At 37.1% G+C, this 19,259-nt stretch overlaps 1 protein-coding gene across 4 annotated transcripts in view; it reads left to right on the top strand.

Moving 5' to 3' along the window:
- Nucleotides 1-19,259, top strand: part of LOC126475335 (longitudinals lacking protein-like) — a 439,557-nt gene that overhangs the window by 240,797 nt on the left and 179,501 nt on the right. Inside the window, exon 7 of one of the 4 annotated variants that reach the window (XM_050103133.1) lies at nucleotides 10,054-10,092. The exons of the other annotated variants lie outside the window; for them this stretch is intronic. Within the exon in view, the coding sequence (XP_049959090.1) occupies nucleotides 10,054-10,077 (24 nt within the window). The 3' untranslated portion in view covers nucleotides 10,078-10,092. Of the gene's footprint in view, nucleotides 1-10,053; nucleotides 10,093-19,259 lie in introns of those variants that run through there. 4 annotated transcript variants of the gene reach the window in all.

Genomic DNA, 19,259 nt, shown 5'->3' with positions numbered 1-19,259 from the left:
TCCCCTCCTCTGCTTCTCTCCTTTGCCACTCCCCCCCTCCGCTCCCCCCACTCCCTCTCCCACTGTGTAATCTCCTGACTGCACCTAGCTGCACTACCCTGTCACCACCACATCCCTATATGCTCCCACAAGCAGTACTCTTCTGTCCTTCACCCCCACCCTGCTATTCCTCCTCCTCCTCCCTGCTCCACCACCATTCTCATCCCAACCACTCCGATGATGTGTAGGTGCTCGCAGTCCAGCCTTGGTGGCCAGAGGCAGGGTCATGTGTTTGTGAGTTGTGCTTGCATGAATGTGTGTGCGTGTTGTCTGCTTTAGAAGGATGCCTTTTGGCTAAAAACTCACATGTTTAGCAGCATTTTTGTTGTGCCTGTCATGCAACTCAGCATCTCCTGTGTGTAGTGGTGGATAGCAGTCTATCGTCTCCATAATATTAAGCGTGAAATAATTAATTTTAGTTGCCATAGTTCTTATATGAACTTTTCTTTTGTAAATGAAAATTCTGTGATATGCACAGCGTGGTAGGCGTAAAGAGAACGTCTTAATCACAAAGGTAGATGGCTTATGGGAACATGTGTTATTGCATCTGTAGGCAAATGCAAGCAAGCAATTGGAGAAGACAATGTGAATTTACTTAGCCTTGGTAGCGTAACCAAACAGTGGGGCAGGAATGTGAGGCAGATGTCATCTGCTGCATCATTCAAACTGGATTCCACCAGAGTTTCATAATTTATTTTAAAAAATCTGTGTATATTGCATATAGTTATTTTCCACACATAAAATGTATTGAAATGATCACAATTTATCATTTCTATTTTGTTTTCTTTGGTTGTTAAATGACTGTACAGTACCTAAAATATACGTATTTTGTAGTGAATAGCTAAGCCAGAAGGAATCAAAGGGCATCTTGCACTGGTTACCTGATAGTCTTAAATAATGTTTACTTCTCCATGAATACTCCATGTAGAAAAATTCCTTGACTGTTATCAACGTACCTTTTCTGATTGTGTATTCCATTCTGCTAATTCAGATGTCTCTATAGACATTACTTTTTAAGGTCATAATGTCCTTTGCCCTCCTTCTTGTCTTGCTGTGCCTTTATCACCCTCTTCTCTGCTTTTGTGGCTGGTTTTACAAACTACTGATGTGCCATCTCCATGATTATTACCTTTCTTCTCCTCCTCCACATGCTCCTGACCGGACCATGCAGCAGCTGCTACTTCATTATCATGCTACATCAGTCAGACTGAATACGAGATAATTGAACCCTAGAGTTTGAAAATTAATTTAAAAAAATCTGTGTATAATTGCATGTTGTCATTTTCCACCTTCATTCTCTTCTAAATGTTCTATGTTAGATGTTTCAGTATCTGGTTCATGATTTAATCCTGCCATTTGGTTTTAAAAAATAGCTGATGATAACTGTTTTCGTACTGAAATATTATTCTTATAATACTGTTAGTATGAATTAGTTTGTCTTTTTTTCTAATTATTCCAATATAATAATACGATTAGTCATAAAGTCATAGTTGTACATAAGCACTACAGGATTGCAGTTATGCAGATTTTAAAAATGCAATTTATTTTTATCTTTTTTCCTTGGATATACTTCACTCCCAGTTGAATAAGAATTGGTGTTACATTAAACTGTTCTTTGGTAGATGGATAGTGCAGCCTCAACCTAGTGTATTGCATTACACATAAAGTGCATGGACCTACACAGTTTCAGTGGGGTGAGTCAGTGACCTGTGCATTGATTCACCATTCAGCTGTATGTCATGCCACTTTCATACAGTAACTGCAATTTCAGTACACTACACACATGAAGGGCATGCTAAATAGTGTTCCATGAGTTACAAAAACACTTGCATATATTCTTAAAATGATGCATCCAAATTACTCAGTTACATTTTAAACAGTATTTTTTTCTATATGCTCTGATTCATTAGAGGCTGGAACAGATTATTGGCAGACCATTTTTGGAGCTAAAAGTTCTAAATGTTCCACAGCAGTTATGCAAAGTTCATTTGGTGCTTATTGTACTTGTATGATATTTAATTCAATCCTGACATGGTGGAATACATATTTTTTTCTTTGCCCCCTCATATTGTACAAAAATCTTTTCAGAGATCATGCTATAATTGTGCTGAGGGTATCATGTCATGTTTTTCTTCTGTAACCACTTTCTGTTCACCTAATTGCATTAGAGCCACACATTTTTATGCTATTAATATCACATTAAAAATACTTTCCACATAGAAACAATGCTATAGCACTTGTGTACTGTGGCTGTCCTTCCACGTGACAGATTTGCTGACTCACTCTGACCAGACTGCTGCCACATTGTCAGTGACAAAACTAAAATTATGGCAACAATGTGCATGTGAAATTATCTAGTGCAAGCACTTAATTTCAAAGGAATGACATATGCTTACAAAATGATTCAACACCACGAATCCCTCACTGTATTCCACAATAAATAAATATAATTTAAGCAAATGAAGGATAGCCCTTACACTCTCTTGTAGCTGTAATGTGTGTCATTTGTTTTTCCAAACATGTAACAGATTGTTAAGTGACCATGCAAACTGTTGCCATCTGATGAAGCAATGGTGAACTATATCCTTGCTTAACCACTGTTCTGATAAAATATAATATTGGAGAATTTGTGTACACAGTACTACATTTTGTTAATTTCTGAATTTTTGTTTTCTGAATGCCTCACATAATCATCTCCAATATGCATGCAACTGCAGCTGCTCTGCCCCAGTACTCATCAATCTTAATTTGGAGATAATCTAGATGAGACAATGTTATCATCAATCAGTAAAGCATGGAAACTGATAGCAGTATTTAAACCAAAAATTATGTTTACAGTTATTCCTTTAGTTACTTCTTGTTCACTTTTCTTCTGACATCGACAGAAATGAAATATGAAGAATTGGTGAAACCTATTGTATGTCTTCTGATGCTGCGGCACCTGTTATTTTTATCCAGTAATTAAAAAAGTAAACTGCCTGGACAACTGAGCACATTAAAAGCATCTGCTTCTCGGACATGGGGAGACACTAGACCTGAATTAAGTCTGCATGGTGATTAACGACGAGGGACAGTGTGCTAACTGGTCTGGATGTTGTCTTTAGGTGGTATATGCTGGGCTGATTCCCATGTTCTGCCTCAGATACACAAAATTCATACACTTTGAAAAATAATGTCACATTTAGCCAATGAATTACGCTAGGGGTACACAGATTCATCCCAGGAGGAGGAGTGGAGGGGTGGGGGGTAGTCTTAAAATGCTTTGTGGATGGGTGGCTGCATTGTATGAGGGTCATTCTGAAAGCAGTGCCTCCTATTTTTATTCATGGAAACGACAAGGGATACATAAATCACAACGTAGCTAAACAGAGCAATATTTTAGCTACAGACTGCCATTTTCCCACATAGTCACCACCATTCATTATGAACTTTTGCCAGTGATGAACCAGAGCCTGTATGCCACACTTGTAAAAATTTTTACCAGCTGAAGCTCACCACTTCCTTACAGCTTTGACAACTGCATCTGAGTTCTGAAAATGTTCGCCACGTAGTCCATCTTTCAGAGGCCCTAAGAGATGGAAGTCTGCAGGCGCTAAATCGAGACTGTACAGTGGGTGTAGTAAGACAGTCCAGCCACATTTTGCAATGAGTTGCATGGTCACAAAACTAATGCGGGTCGTTTCGTGTTGCATGTGAAAGTTGGTCTTCTTCTCTGGCCTTACCCTTGAAATTCAGGCTTTTGGTTTAGTTAGTGTCATCTTGTTGCATACTGAATTGACAGTTTCTCCAGTCTCCAGGATATCCAAAAGATCCATAACCTGGCTATCCCAGAAGATTGTGCACATCACATTGCCTGAAGATGACTGTGTCTTGAATTTCTTCTTTGATGGAGAATTTACATGTTGTGATTCCATGGACTGCCTTTTGGATTCTGGCTCATAGTGGTGACACCGCTTCTCATCTCCAGTGATGATACTATCCACAAAATAGTCACGTTCAGCTTCATATTCATCATGCAGGTCCCAACAAATTTCCATTCAATGAGTTTTTTGTTCTTCTGTAAGCAACCGTGGGACCCATCTCACACAGACTTTGCAATAACCAAGATGTTCCAACAGAGTTTCTAAGGCATTCCAGCTGACATTCAGCTTTGCATTCAATTCTCTGGTCATTATCGGTTCAGATGAATTAATCAAGACATCTTCATTGCAAGGGATGACAGCTGTGCAGGGTTGATTGGGCCATGGCTTTTCATGCACACCCTTTTCACCACCTTGAAAATGCCGTACCCATTGCCTGACATTGCTCACGTCTATTATATTGTCTCCATACACCTTTAGCAAGTGTCAATGGATTTCATTCAGCACAATTTCTTCAGCAGTGAGGAATTCAATCACACATTGCTGTTTTATACACATGGCCACCTCAGACTCTATTTTGGAACACTCCTCTACTGGAGCCAACTACAGCAGAACAACGGAACCACCTGCAAATGAAAGAGGAAGATTCAAGCATTAGCACTACACCAATGAGCGCTGGCATGGATAACCAAAGTCACCACAAACAAATAGTGGCAATACTTTTGGAATGTCCTTCATAATAGTAGCTGATATATGGGTGTAGTGGTTCTCTGCAAAATTGGAGAAGTGCCATATCAGTCCTGACCCTTTATCAACTGGATAAAGGGGACCAGGAAGGAAGGAATTAAGAAGCTGATTCTGTTACAAAAAGTATAGCAATACAATCACACGATATTACATTAATTTTTTGATTCTCCCTTCACTTACAGTGGAATGTGTGGTGAAGGGAATGGCAATAGTAGAGAGGGGGGGGGGGGGAGGGGGGGGGTGGAGAACTACCATAATAAGTTATTCCCATATGCTAAACAAGTTTACTTATCAAAAGACAGCAAATTAACAAGTAAATACAACAACTGAGAGAGTCATTAGCTTTCAGATACAAGGATTCCCCTGCCATATGAAATAGGGTGAAAAAGAGTTTAACAAAAGTAACTTTGCTTTAGTAAGGGCAGGAAACATATTTAGGAAAGTAATCAAGATGAAATCAATAAAAAGGGCTTCAACAGGATGCCTAAGACTATTGCTGGAATTTCATTCTTAGTTTTCCTGTTGCTCTGTTCCACAGAGAATAAACATCAATTTCATATTTAATCATGCTGCTGTCAATAACAAATATAATATCCAGCAATAGCTATTTATTTATGTTTTACGAGCATCAGACCTTCTGTGTAATCCATGCTGTTATTGCTTCCAGACTATGAGGAAAGGTGCCATAAAATCTCTGGCTGTAATTCATTGCCCGTAGACAAATTAAAATTTTGATAAGTTCAGATATATGTTTGTCAGTATTCACAGTTTTGTGATGATACAATGAAACTCATGTAATAATTATTATAAAACAAAGCAAACTGTTCCCTCTAATATAGACTCAGTTGTGTAATATTCCTGCAGTTGTTGTCCAATGACTGTCAAGAATTATCCTATAAACCAAAGTGACCTCTTGCATAAACAGACATGGATATTTATCTTTTTTTGGTGTATTGTGGACATTGATTTTTATTAAAATTTTACTTTTTAGTACACTTTCAAATGATAACTGTGTTTTTATGAATCCATTTGAAGTTACATGCCATCTGTTAGCTTTTGTTTAGGCAAGATTCTTAGGAACTTAACAAACACTGTTGTAGACCAGTCACAAACATATTGTAACTCACTCCTGCTGCTTCTCAATCCAAAACAGGACTAGTTCAGAAATTATCTTGTAATATGAAAATGGATCTTAATCTCTGTGTGTGTGTGTGTGTGTGTGTCTATATATATATATATATATATAGACACACGCACACACACACACACACACACACACACACTCTCCACGACTCCATAGCTGAGTGGTGAGCAAAGCTGACTGCCATGTGCAAGACCTGGATTTGGTTCCTGGTACCCTGGTACTGCCAGGGATTTTTCCTTGTTGGGAGGATTGGTACAAGGTGCACTTAGACTTGTGAGGCCAACTGAGGAGCTACTTGATTGAGAAGTGGTGATTCCAGATCACGAAAACTAACAATGGCCAGGAGAGCAGTGTGCTGATCTCACGTCCCTTCATATTGCATCTGATGACACCATGGGCAGAGGATGAAACAGCAGTCGGTTGGTAGCAGCAGGCCCCAACATGGCCTTTGGATGGAATTTATGTTTATTGTTGTTATATTTCCATCTACAAGCCTTGCTGCAAGGATCTGATTCAAAATCTCCAGGAAGACCTCTGATGCTTCTTGAGAGCCCTTTACTCATTCCAGAATCTTGTTTCCTTCCTCACTCCTGTAAATTTGACTTACTCTTACTAAAATCCATAAATCGTATTACCCTGTATGCCTCATTCTAACTGGTCATTGTACTCCCATTAGAAAGTTTCTTACCTTATTGACTAACACATTCAGCCCATAATCCCACATCCCAACTTACTGCACCAAAACACCATTTCATCCATTGCCTCTCCACAGCTCCTGTCCCATCATCACTGAAATTCTCACTTGTTACTTTTGATGCAACTCCCATACACTAACATTTCTCATTTTAAAGGCTATGCCACCATTTAAAACTGTCCGCCCCCGGTAGCTGAAAGGTCAGCGTGATGGATTGTCAAACCTCTGGACCTGGGTTTGATTCCTGGCTGGGTCGGGGAATTTTCTCCACCCAGTGACTGGGTGTTGCGCTGTCCTCATCATCATCCTACCATCCTCATTGACTGCAGGTCGCCGAAGTGGTGTCAAATTGAAAGACCAGCACCCGGCAAACAGCCTCCCGATGGGAGGCCCTAGCCATACAATTAAATAAAACCATTTAAAACTGTCTCACTTCTCCTATGAGGGAAAGTATTCAAACAGATCTATGTCACAGTCACGTGTAACCCTCATATCATTCTGTTTAAGGCATTCATTGGCAATTCTCAACCACTAATCTTATTCAGGTTTAGCATTATCACTGGAAGCTGGGTCCAGAGTCAAGATATTTTTCATCATTATTCTTCTACAGTCTTAGTTCTTTAACTCCAATTTTTTTCACCTCCCTGAGTACTGACCTCCACCTCTGTGATAGTGCCACAAAAACTTTCATCTCCTTTAAACCCAGCAGTAACTAATAATACCTCCACTTTGATAGCTTTGATTCTTTCTACACCACCTCAGAGTTGTTTTTGTTGATTCCTAATTGGTAGTCTGATGTCCTCTGGACACATATAGTTTCCTGCTCAATCTCAGTCCACTTTCCCTTCTAACTCGTTGGTCCATCAGTCATATCAGTGTGAAAGACACACTATAAACCTGCCCCATAAACTCACTTAGCACACCCTATTTCAGTCCTGTCAGATGTTTCTTACCTCATTGGAAGCAAGACCATTAGTGAAAAAAGCCACCTAATTTACTCATTCTGCTCTAATTACCACTTTTTTCCTTATGTGGGCATGACCAACTGTTGGTCTGTGCTCCCATTGAAATATATCCTATCATAATAGACCAACACTATGGACAAAAGCAAATTTGACCTCCTTGATGCAGAGGACATCATCACATTCAGTGGTTTTTACCCCACCCTCCCCCGCTCCCCTCATCACCTCGGCCCATGTTCCAACATTGCACCACCTCCCAGGGGTGCAATATCCCTAACTCCCATTCTTCTGCTTTTGCTGTCATTCATCATTTCCTTCCCTAGCCTTGCATCTCCCATATTTCCCTTCTCTTCAGCTCTTAATTTTCCAAATCCCTCATTTCACCCATTATAACCTGTCACCTCAATCATAGTGCAGTGCTGGGAATCTGTAGTATGTGTGTGTGTGTGGGGGGGGGGGGGCGGAGGGGGGGGGGGGTGCACATGTGTGTGTGTGCGCATGCATGGGTACGAATCGTGAAGAAGAAATGAGTTTGTAAATTAGAAACTGTCAGTAAAACCCATTTCTTTAAAGAAATGAATTCCTGTGTGTAAAACCACTTCAAACTTCTGATTGATTTACAACTTTACAAGTAAGTTAATGTATTAAATATTTGATGTTATGCATGTAAGCAAGGGAAACTTCAGAAAAATGTTTGAAATTATGTATAAAGTTCTCAAGAAGTCAGTAAGTGCTCTCATCATCAAACACTGAATGAGTATAGTCTGGGTAATTTGTGCTCTGTTGTAAACAAAAGCTAGTTTCTGATGCATCTCAGTGTTTGTGACAGCATGTCTCCTGAATTATCTGTTGTGCAAAGGTATAATGTTGCAGTTACATTCAATGGTATAAGTAGATACTACCTATTAAATGTGTTGCAAATAGAGTTACTAGTAAGGAAGTCATCATCATCATCTTGGACAGTTTCCAGCCACTGGCTGGGTCTGTCGGGAACACAAGCCTCTCCATCGTGTTCTGTCTTTCCACCATTCCCCCTCTTCCACCTTCGTCCAGTTCTCTCCTCTTCTCATCACACATTCCTTTACTCCCTTCACCCATCTATCTCTTGGTCTTCCTCTGGGCCTCTTCCCCTCCAGTTGCAGATCAAACATCCTCTTTGGAATTCTTCCCTCATCCATTCTCTTCATGTGTCCATACCACTGCAGTCTTGATTTTTCTATCCTGTCCTGTACTGGTTCCTCCTTTAGTCTTTCCCTCACATACAAATTTCGCAATCTGTCTCGTCTTGTTACACCCAACCTGCTCCTCTGGAACTTCATTTCACTAGCCTGTATTCTACTTTTGTCACTTTTGTGCATTACCCATGTCTCACTTCCGTATGTCAATATGGGGACAAAGTAGGTTCGGTATATAATTCCCTTGGATTTCTGTGGCACCTCCTTGCTCCAAATAAGCCCCCTAATGCATTTGTAGAACTGCCCTGCTTTTCTGCACCTTTCATTTATTTCCATTGCGTTTCCCCCCTTACTTTCAATCACGCTTCCCAGGTACTTGAAGTTCTCTACCACTTGTAGTTTTTCCCCTCCACAAGTTATATCCACATTTGGCCTATTCTTCTTCCTTGTTGTGACGATTATTTCACTTTTCTTTGCAGAGAAATGCATTCCATATTGTGCTGCCGTTGCCTCCCATGCATCTAACTGCTCTTGCACCTCCTTCACGCAATTTCCCCATAACATCAGGTCATCGGCAAAGAGCACTAGTAAGGAAGTAATAAAGTAAAATGTTATACCTGAAGCTGAACTTTTATTGCACAAACAGCAAAGCTAGTAAACAATAAACTTTTTCAATTTCGTCATTTTATGGGGATATTGGAAGGAGGGTTATCAGCAAGAAAAAGTTTTGTGGTGTTTTTAAATTATTTGTAAAGTTTGATGGAGGTTGCTAAACACTCTGGTTCTCATGTATTGGATGAATACAGTCTGGGTAATTTGCGTGTCGTGAGCTGTGCTGACTCGTGACATATACCCAATTTCTAACTGTAATGCTTGTCTTCTGTGTTAAACGTTAAACATAAGATTATAACTTCTAATGAATAGATTTGACAGCATTTAAAATGTTTAAATTCTGTCAGTAATTATATAAAATAATGAAAATCAAATTTTTATTGGCTCTAGAAGCCTTAAGATAGGCACCTAGAACTAGAATTGAGTGACCATGCCTGAGGTGAGCCATTTTGGTAATGTCGATTTTTCAGTATTATTTTTAGATATCCATCCAATGTGCAAATGATTATCTTTACTCACCCTGCTGCCTTTGTGGTAAAACAATTATGTAATGTAATTATCATTATAAGATGAAGTAAGAGATCCTCTAATGCCAACAAATACCCACAAAAAACTAATTTCTTGCAATCATATTTTTGTGGCATATCAAGCATTACTTGAGAGGTTCTAGTAAAACCTTTCAAAATAATATGTGGAGATCTGTATCCTGTCACCTATATTGTGAACACTGATTAATATTAAAATGTTGGTTCTCTGTAGTGCTCTATATGATAAATTAGTTGGTTTAAGTTATGTACAGCACATCCATTTGTTTTCACAGAATACAGAGGAACTGATGGACTAAATGAAAATATGGTACAAACATCCCACAGTTCACAACTACTATTCCCTGTCAATCCAAAAAGATGGGCCTATGCAGACCGAAGATTTGAGTGTAGTGAATGTGGTAAGTTGTACCAGCAGAAAAAGTCACTTTACAACCATGTGAAATATGAGTGTGGGAAAGAACCTACTTTCCAATGTCCTTATTGTCCCCATCGCACAAAACTGAAAGGAAATTTCCAGAGACACATAAGACTTCAACACATGAATCTCTCACAACTCTCTTCATAAATTTGTCTGTCTTGAGCTATGAGAAAGTGAAATGTAACTTCAATAATGTGATAGTGCTCTTATTTTCAGTGTGTCTTATGTCTAACTGGGTAAATTTTGTACTTACCTAAATTTTCATTAGATGGAGTACTAATTTAATGTTGAATGGAAGTAACACAGTGACTTATGCATTAAAGATTTCATGAATGTGAGCAAGTTGTGTAGTGTGTCTTGTGTAGATTTTTTTATTTTAACATTACAGTGGAGACAAAAAATGTATTCAGATGCTACCTGACTAAAAGTTGTTAAATCAACATCCTAATAAATATTGTAAGAAATTGCTGTGTTTTGATGCTTTTTAAAATTATTTATTGTGATATTATCATTTCTTATCTTACTAGAAGGAAAAATGGTGTTGCAAATTTTTCTTTAAAAACCTATCTGTGCAGATCAGCTGACAGATGAGTAAAATGCATTTTATATATTTGTAGCTTCTGTTATATTACCCAATACATGGAGTAATGGTGTTTGGGAATCCTCTATGATGCTATTTTTCCTGCTGGGACATGAAATCAAAAATGTTCATTTATATGTTGCCCTTTTTCACCACACACATGAATGGTGTTGTCCCCAGGATATGCTTCATCCATTGTTTGTGTCATTTGTTAATTTCTTCTGTATCCTAAATTACTATCATCATACAAATGTTGATTTATATTTGCAGATGGCAGCTCTTTGTGTTGAGTACACAGTGAAGTCCTATCTAGTGCAACTTACTTTACTTTTTCTGTAAAACTTTAGTATGCTTTGTGATAAACATGTTTAAACATTGTAGTTTTCTGTTACAACTTGGATGAAGATGAAGTAACTAATATATTTTAATTACAGTAGCAAAATTAGGTAAGTAACATGAAATTCTAAATTGTTTTATTGATTAGCAATGTTAAAATTACAGAAGTGAGTATAGAGAATTTACTGTATAAATTTTTATATAATTATGTACTCAAATGTCTGTATATGCTATAAGATTATCACACTGTATTTCTAAAAAACTGACTCATTCCACATCCTTGTGAACCAAACACAGTTGGACCTATGGAACACAAAATCAAATCAGTGCATAAGTGTTATTTAAAGTCTGAAATCATTTGTAAATGAGTGAGATAAAGTGCAACACTTATTAAAACTGAAATACTTATTTATTTTATTCATTGGGTAAATATTCCATGGTTCTCTAAGTGTAAGTGACTTGGAAGTGAAACGAGTTTATATATACAGGAAAAATAATAGTTACGACAAATGTGGCAACAGTGTGTTAGTAGTAATCAGAATGTTATAAATGTTACAATGCCTAGTTCATTCCATTGAATTTTCTTTTTGTGGTAGTTGAGGCAATTTTCTTAAACCTGCCATGATATATTTATCATTATAAGTACAACAAAAATATCGAGGTGGTGGTGAATAGATTTTTTATTATGTTAATGGATTATTTTGTTGATCTTTTGGTCTCCCTCTACAATTTTTACCTCCCACTCTCCCCTCCACTATCAAACTGATGTTTCCTTCATACCTCTGGATGTGATCCCCTCTTTTGTCAAGTTGTGCAATAAATTTCTTATTTTTCCAAATAAATTCAGTGCCTACTCATTGATTACTCATTCTAGCCATCTGATCAGTATTCTCATGTAAGACCACATTTTATAACCACATATTTTAATCTTTTTTGAATTGCTTAGCATCCATGTTTCAGTTTTGTCCCATGCTACACTCAGTACAAATACAATTTCACATGTACAAAGAAAACAGAAACTGTTGATGCCCTATATGTTTATTTATTCTGTGAACAAGTTTTCAGCTTTCAAGGCCATCATCAGATTTTTTACTATTGTTTTGTGAGACTTTAGAAAACTGTTGAATAAAACTGGGAAGAAATCATGTATGAAATGTTTGTTTCAAAACTTGCAGAGTAAAAATTGTCTTTGACAGTGCAGTCTTGATGTAGCAGAATATATAAAAAACTAATGATAAATAAAAATAAAAATCAAGTGAGAACTGGGACTATGTCCCAGATGTTTGTCTCCAAGAGAATCAGTTTTCTCCCTTTGTTTGCTAAGTGGATGATTGGTAGTGCCTAGTGTATCTGGTATCTGTCACATCTGTTAATATGGGCACAGCAAATGGAAAATTGGTCCTTTTCAACCTCTCGCTATGTTCATACTCACTGATCAGTTTGATATGGTTGACTGGTACCAAACTAATGAATAATGACAGCTGAAATATATTTATACTCTACTGTTATCTACAAATCTTCTTTTGTCTTGACTGTTAAAATTATACAAAGCTGTAGTATTTATAATATAATATGATGTTTTATAGTTGCAGGATTGTGATGTTTCTGGGATACTAACGCAATTGTACAGCAATTTTCTGCTAACTTTGCAATGAATTGTTAGTGGAGTACAGTATCTTAATTTTTTATGTACAACATGATCACCCACAAGCAGAGTATATTCGTTGTTGGTGGCAATGAATTTCATGGTATCTAGATCTAATTGAAGATACACTTACAGTATGTGAACAGATGTGAGATGATGTACCATGGTGTGGAAATCTACAGGTTTCTGTTCTAATGAATGCCTTATGCAAAAATTATCACTTCAAAAATTCCTGATAATAAAAACTATGCTGAACCTGTGACATGAACCTGGGTCCTTGCTCTTCACAGGTAATGTTACTGAATAAACAATCCAGGTAAGACCCACAACCTACCCACATTCATTTATTCTTTCATTGTGTTTCATGACTCCATTCTTGAAGGAGAGGCTTCAGGGATGTAAACAAATCAAAGTGTACATTAACTGGTAGAAGCACTCACAGAAGTATACTTATAACCAATTATTACTAGTGCTGACATGTTTTGGGGGTGTGATAAAAAAGTAACAGGATATTTTTTCTTAAAGCATCTTTATTTATTCATCAACATCAACTTTGTTCCCTTCAACATAATCCCATTCAGATATAATACACTTGTACTAGTGATTTTTCCACTCTTGGAAGCACTTCTAGAACTCAGTTTTTATTAAGGTTTCAGATCCTTCAGCAATTATGTTTTTATTTCCCAGTGGTTCTCTTCATCCTTGGGAACAGAAACAAGTTGCAGGGAGCCATGTGTGGTGAATATGGTGAGTGAGGCAACATAAAAATTTTATATTTTGCCAAATAATCCCAAGCATTGAGGTGTGAGTGAGAGCATTTTTGTGATGCAGTTTACTTGAATGGTTTTATCACAGTTCTGGTCATTTTCTTCAGGTTACTTCAAGCAAATGGTGAATAACTTCCATATAGTATTCCTTATTGACCATATGACCATGAGGCAGCAACTCTTGAGGCGCCATCCCACTGTAATAGAAGAAAACAGTGAGAAGAACTTAACATGTGATCCTACATGTTTCATGCCCAATGAGCATGAGCTAAAGGATATGTCAACATCATCAGAAACCTCTCTGATGGTAATTTGGTGATTTTCCAGAACCATTTTCTTCACTTATTCCACATTTTCATCAGTAATTGATGTGCTAGGGCATCCAGGGTGGTCATCATCTTCAATGACTTCTAGGCCCCCTTTGCGTAATATGAGATGTTGTAAGACAGAAAGTTAAGCTATTTGCTGGGAATCAGTTGTAAGCTAATTCCAGTATTCCTCTGGATATGTCTGATATTGATGTGTTTTGACTTGTACAAGTATGTTTATGTCATCATCAAGCATCACTGTTTTTCTAAGAGTAATTTAATACATTTGATAAATAATTTAAGTGTATGAAAACAAAAGTCAGCAAAATATAAACCTTCCTGGGACACCATATTTAATGTTCTCGCGTTATGAGTTTGGTTTTATTTTTATGGTAATATTTCTTAATGTGACCTTTTGATTTCTCTTGTTGGGATATGAGTCCAGATATCAAAGGAGCTCCTTGTAACGCCATAATATTTTAATTTTTCTAGTAGAACTTTCCATATTGTTGGTATCTCTCTACTACTATTCAACCTTCAGAGAAACTCTCATGCCTAATTGCATGGACTAACATACATAAATGGAATCCACAGCTTAGGCATTGTTTCTAGAGGGGGTATGTACTCTTCTGTGGTGTCTACTGTTGTGAAAATTACTGATTACTGTGAAATTTTGGACCAGGACTGAAATCTCTATTGTTATCATTTGTGAGCAATGATCTTTTAGTTTGTTAATAGTTGTTGTTTTTACTGCCACTCTGAAGAAGTAATAATTGAATTTATGCTTCTATATCTGTTTTACATTTTTTGTACCATAAAATCCTTTCTTTCAGAAGTGCTAGTCCTGCATGGTTCGCAGGAGAGCTTCTGTAAAGTTTGGAAAGTAGGAGACGAGGTACAGGTGGAAGTAAAGCTGTGAGGATGGGGCATGAGACATGCTTGGGTAGCTCAGTTGGTAGAGCACTTCCCCGCGAAAGGCAAAGGTCATGAGTTCAAGTTTCGGTCCAGCACACAGTTTTAATCTGCCAGGAAGTTTCATATCAGCACACACTCCACTGCAGAGTGAAAATCTCATTCTGGAAACATCCCCAAGGCTGTGGCTAAGCCATGTCTCTGCAATATCCTTTCTTTCAGGAGTGCTAGTCCTGCATGGTTTGCAGGAGAGCTTCTGTAAAGTTTGGAAGGTAGGAGACGAGGTACTGGCAGAAGTAAAGCTGTGAGGATGGGACGTGAGTTGTGCTTGGGTAGCTCAGTTGGTAGAACACTTGCCCATGAAAGGCAAAGGTCCCGAGCTCGAGTCTCGGTCCGGCACACAGTTTTAATCTGCCAGGAAGTTTCAAAATTGCAACTGCTTAGTCATTAAAAATTATGATAATTCATATGCATTTAATCACAGAAGGAATAAGATGAGTATTTCATGTCTACTAAAATCATAGCTCATTGCATGGTGAAAATATTACTTCTTATGCAAATGAAACATATACATTACAATTCTTTTGAAAGGATATGGGAGCAATTCAAATAAATAAGATTTGTAAACATTTTATTGTGAAACATTTTTCAGGCATATAACTATGCATTGTGCACAGTATGTCCTGGACACTGCATTGGTTTCACACAAATGCACTGAAATTTTCATATCTTTAGGGCAGACTATGGCAGTGACATCATTGTAAATTTACACGCTGATGTGTGTGATACAGTGTGATGAGATGAGATGGAGGGTGGATGTAAACTAAAAAAATACTGGTGAATTGGGAAATGAGCAGACATTGGCCATCTCATCAGCTACGATGGTGATGGCATGCTGCTTGTTGACTGATCAAAATATTTGCAAATGTGACATACCCAATTTGTGTCATGCCACAACATGATGTAGTGCATCCCATTACACCAATTGCAGCTTTCATTCATGGTGACACCACTTGACTGTACCCAGAAATGTGAGATATGACACTGTACAGACCTTCAGTTACTCTGACAGAACACAAAATGTTTTAAAACCTGTTCATATCAGTGTCTCTCTGCCTCCACACTGTAAAATGACATAAATAACATTTTACTAAATGTAAATCCGTTACATTCATGAAATCCCAACCACTCCACCTCCCTGCCTTCTTTTCTCTTGCTCAGTCCCTCTCTCTTGTCCCCCTTATCCTCCCATCTCCTCTGCACCCCCCCCCCCCCCCCCCCCCAGTTATCTACATGGATAATTTCAACAGTTAGGTAACTCTACTTTTTGTAAAATAGTAGATACTACAGGTCTAGTTTTATTTTGTTTTGAGATCTGAAGATAATCCAGGGAGTTCAAAATAAGTCACAATGATAACAATTGTGCAATGGGACTGGAGAGTAAATGATACATAAAAATTTTTAAACTTTTCATGATGATGGAAATATTCCACAGGTTGTCTATAATCTATGTATGTGCACAGTCCATCTTCTCTTTTATTGAAACAATTTGCTAGCAAGTGATTTCTTGAAACCAATCTTCACATAATGAAAAATACTCATCATAGCTTCTTGTGTCAGAATTCCCTCTGTTGCTTTGCTCCTTCTTAATCAGTAATCTCCACATTATCTAATAATACCCATATTTATTTAGTTTCATGATCCAAAGACAAAGACAGTTTTTCTTGTACCTTAACAGGTACTGTTTGAATTATAATTTCAACTAACTCTTGTTCTTGTACTGGATCATCTATATATTCATTTTTACTCAGGTTTTTTTGTAAACATTTGTACATGGTACTTTCATTCCCTGTGTAATTTGGTAGTGATAACAACAATGATTTCATAAACCATCAGTGGCTTTGTGACCAATATTTGTTCAACAAAGCTGCTTCAAATTCTTTAAAAGTTACACATGTTGCAGATGCTTTACTTCACACGTGTTAATTTTTTTCTTTCTTTATGGACAGGTTTTAGGATAAAGATTTTGAAACTGTTTGGTGATAACCACTGGATGTATGTCATGAAGTAGTTTGAATTCATAAAATTTCAAATTTAAACTGTGATTCATGATGAGTACAGATGTGGTAAAAATAAATTTACTGGTCCATTCGCTGAATGCTGTATGAGTCTCATTCTTCACAATTTCATCATAACACTTCGCTGTATTGTTGAGGCAGTTCACTAATATTATTAAACTTTATTTCAAGTTCTTTCCAGTAAACTCATACACCATGTGTCATTTTTGTAACTGGGATTGTTGTGGCTGAAATCACATTATTTTTTCACTAATTTGACTGCTTTCAAAATTTCTTCACTTTCTTCTAGTTCAGATCCATTAATTACATCACCTGTGTATTTTTGTTATGGTATCAATTTCTCGATTCTGACCAAATGAGAACCTTCAGCTGCAGATTTTTGATTCTGTATCTTCTGTTCTTCTCACTGTATTTTTATTGCGGTGATTTGGCCCTCAGTATGAGTGCATTTACCTTGAAATTTGGCCTTGAGCACATGATGCTAAATGAATACAAAAATGACAATTTTACAAATGCTGCTTTTTTGTGTTGAAATAATGATATTTATTTATTTCTAATCACATTAATGTGAAACAATTGTTCTTTTGAAGTAAACTCAAGTTAACAAAACACGTAATTTTCCTACAGTTATTTTTGAATGGCCTGGTCAAAAATTGTCTTATTAATCAAAGTGTCCATGATAAGGGTCATCTGTGGAAGTTTCTAGCCTTTAGTGTAAATTTTGGGTACTAATTGTTATACAAATTTTCTTATGTGTCTTATGACTTAGCAAATCTATGTGTTTTTAAGGACATCACTGAAGTGACATATCTGTATTTCTTTTTGTTTTCATAGGTTTCATGGAAATTGAAGGAATATGTGTAGTCAGATACCAACATTGTAACATGACTGCCTGCTTTGTCTCAGCTCCACATCCCGGAACAACAAAAATGCGTTTTGAATTTAGTATGTATGGTAAGATGTACCAGCAGAAAAGCAGGATTTACTGTCATGTAAAAAAAAGAGTGTAGGAAAGAATCATGATTCCAATGTCCTAATTACTCCTTCTCATCAAAACATAGAGGAAATTTCCAAAGACATATCAAATACTGACATATGCACTTCTTATATGTCATATTTTTCTTGTATTGAAGCCTAATACAGTAAAATATCCGCAACTACAGAACTGAGGGAGAGCATTACTTCCTAAGAGCACCTTAAATTCATTTGGACAGATTGTATTTTAATCCAGATTGCTACAAGATTGGGCATAGAAGTTTAAACAAAATATCTACAAATTCTGGTCTATATTTCCAAATAGATAACAACAGGTCCACATGCACCTACGTAGCTCTAAAAGTGACAAACTCTGATTAAAAGTAGTCATTTCATAAAAATAAATGCACAACTGAGACAACAAAATGAAAAAAACTGTAAATCTCAACACAGTTGAGAATCCTTCAGGACAAATACATCGGTGATAGTGAAATTAATCTACCATACCACTGATTGCATCCAAGTAAGTTTTTTTTAGTAAGTGTCTGATTATGAGCTACACTATTCTAATTGAATACAAAGATAAAGCTGTGTCTTTTGCCTTCTTTTTAACATGAGGTAGTGAAGGTGACAGCTGTGTGTGTATGTTATCTAGATGGAAGTAAGCAGTTCCAAAACATTAATAAAATATATAAGAAACCAATGACACCATCATTTCTTATTTTGTTGTTATAGAGATAATGAAATAAGGAATTATGTCTTCTGATTAACAAATTATTTGAGATCCTAATAAATACTTTGAAAAGGAATATGTGTCATGTATGCGGATTCATGATTTTTACGTCCATGACAGGGAACAATGTAGCAAATTCCATGGTGATCACAGTCACGATCAGAAAGTGAACTGATCAAATGCGGTGTGACACCGTGTTCTAGTCTTGATCCTCTTTTGCTTCTGATATGCATAAATGACCATCAACTTACATTTTGAGTAGAAATAAATTTTCTTTACGTGGAAGATGATACCTGTTTTAGTGCAGGAATACACTCAGGTGACAAAAGTCATGGGATAGCAATATGCACATATGCAGATGGCAGTAGTATCAAGTACACAAAGTATAAAAGGGCAGAAATGGCAGAGTTATCATTTGTAGATAGGTGATTCATATGAAGAGATTTCTCACATAATTATATAGTTGCATGACAGACTACATGGGAGATTCCATTTTGGCAATTGTTAGGGAATTCAATATTCCAAGATCCACAGGGTCTAGAGTGTGCTGAGAATTTCAGGCATTACCTGTTGCTGCAAACAACACAGCGGCTGACGGCCTTTGCTTAACGACAGAGAACAGTGGCGTTTGTTTGTAGTTGTCAGCACTAACAGACAAACAACACTGTGTGAAATAACCTAAGAAATCAATGTGGTGCATAGGATGAACATATCCATTAGGACAGT

This window comes from Schistocerca serialis, chromosome 4, assembly GCF_023864345.2.
Source record: "Schistocerca serialis cubense isolate TAMUIC-IGC-003099 chromosome 4, iqSchSeri2.2, whole genome shotgun sequence".
In the NCBI taxonomy this organism is placed as follows: Eukaryota; Metazoa; Arthropoda; class Insecta; order Orthoptera; family Acrididae; genus Schistocerca; species Schistocerca serialis.
Note: the sequence above shows the minus strand (reverse complement) of the source record. Positions and strands in the feature narration are given on the sequence as shown.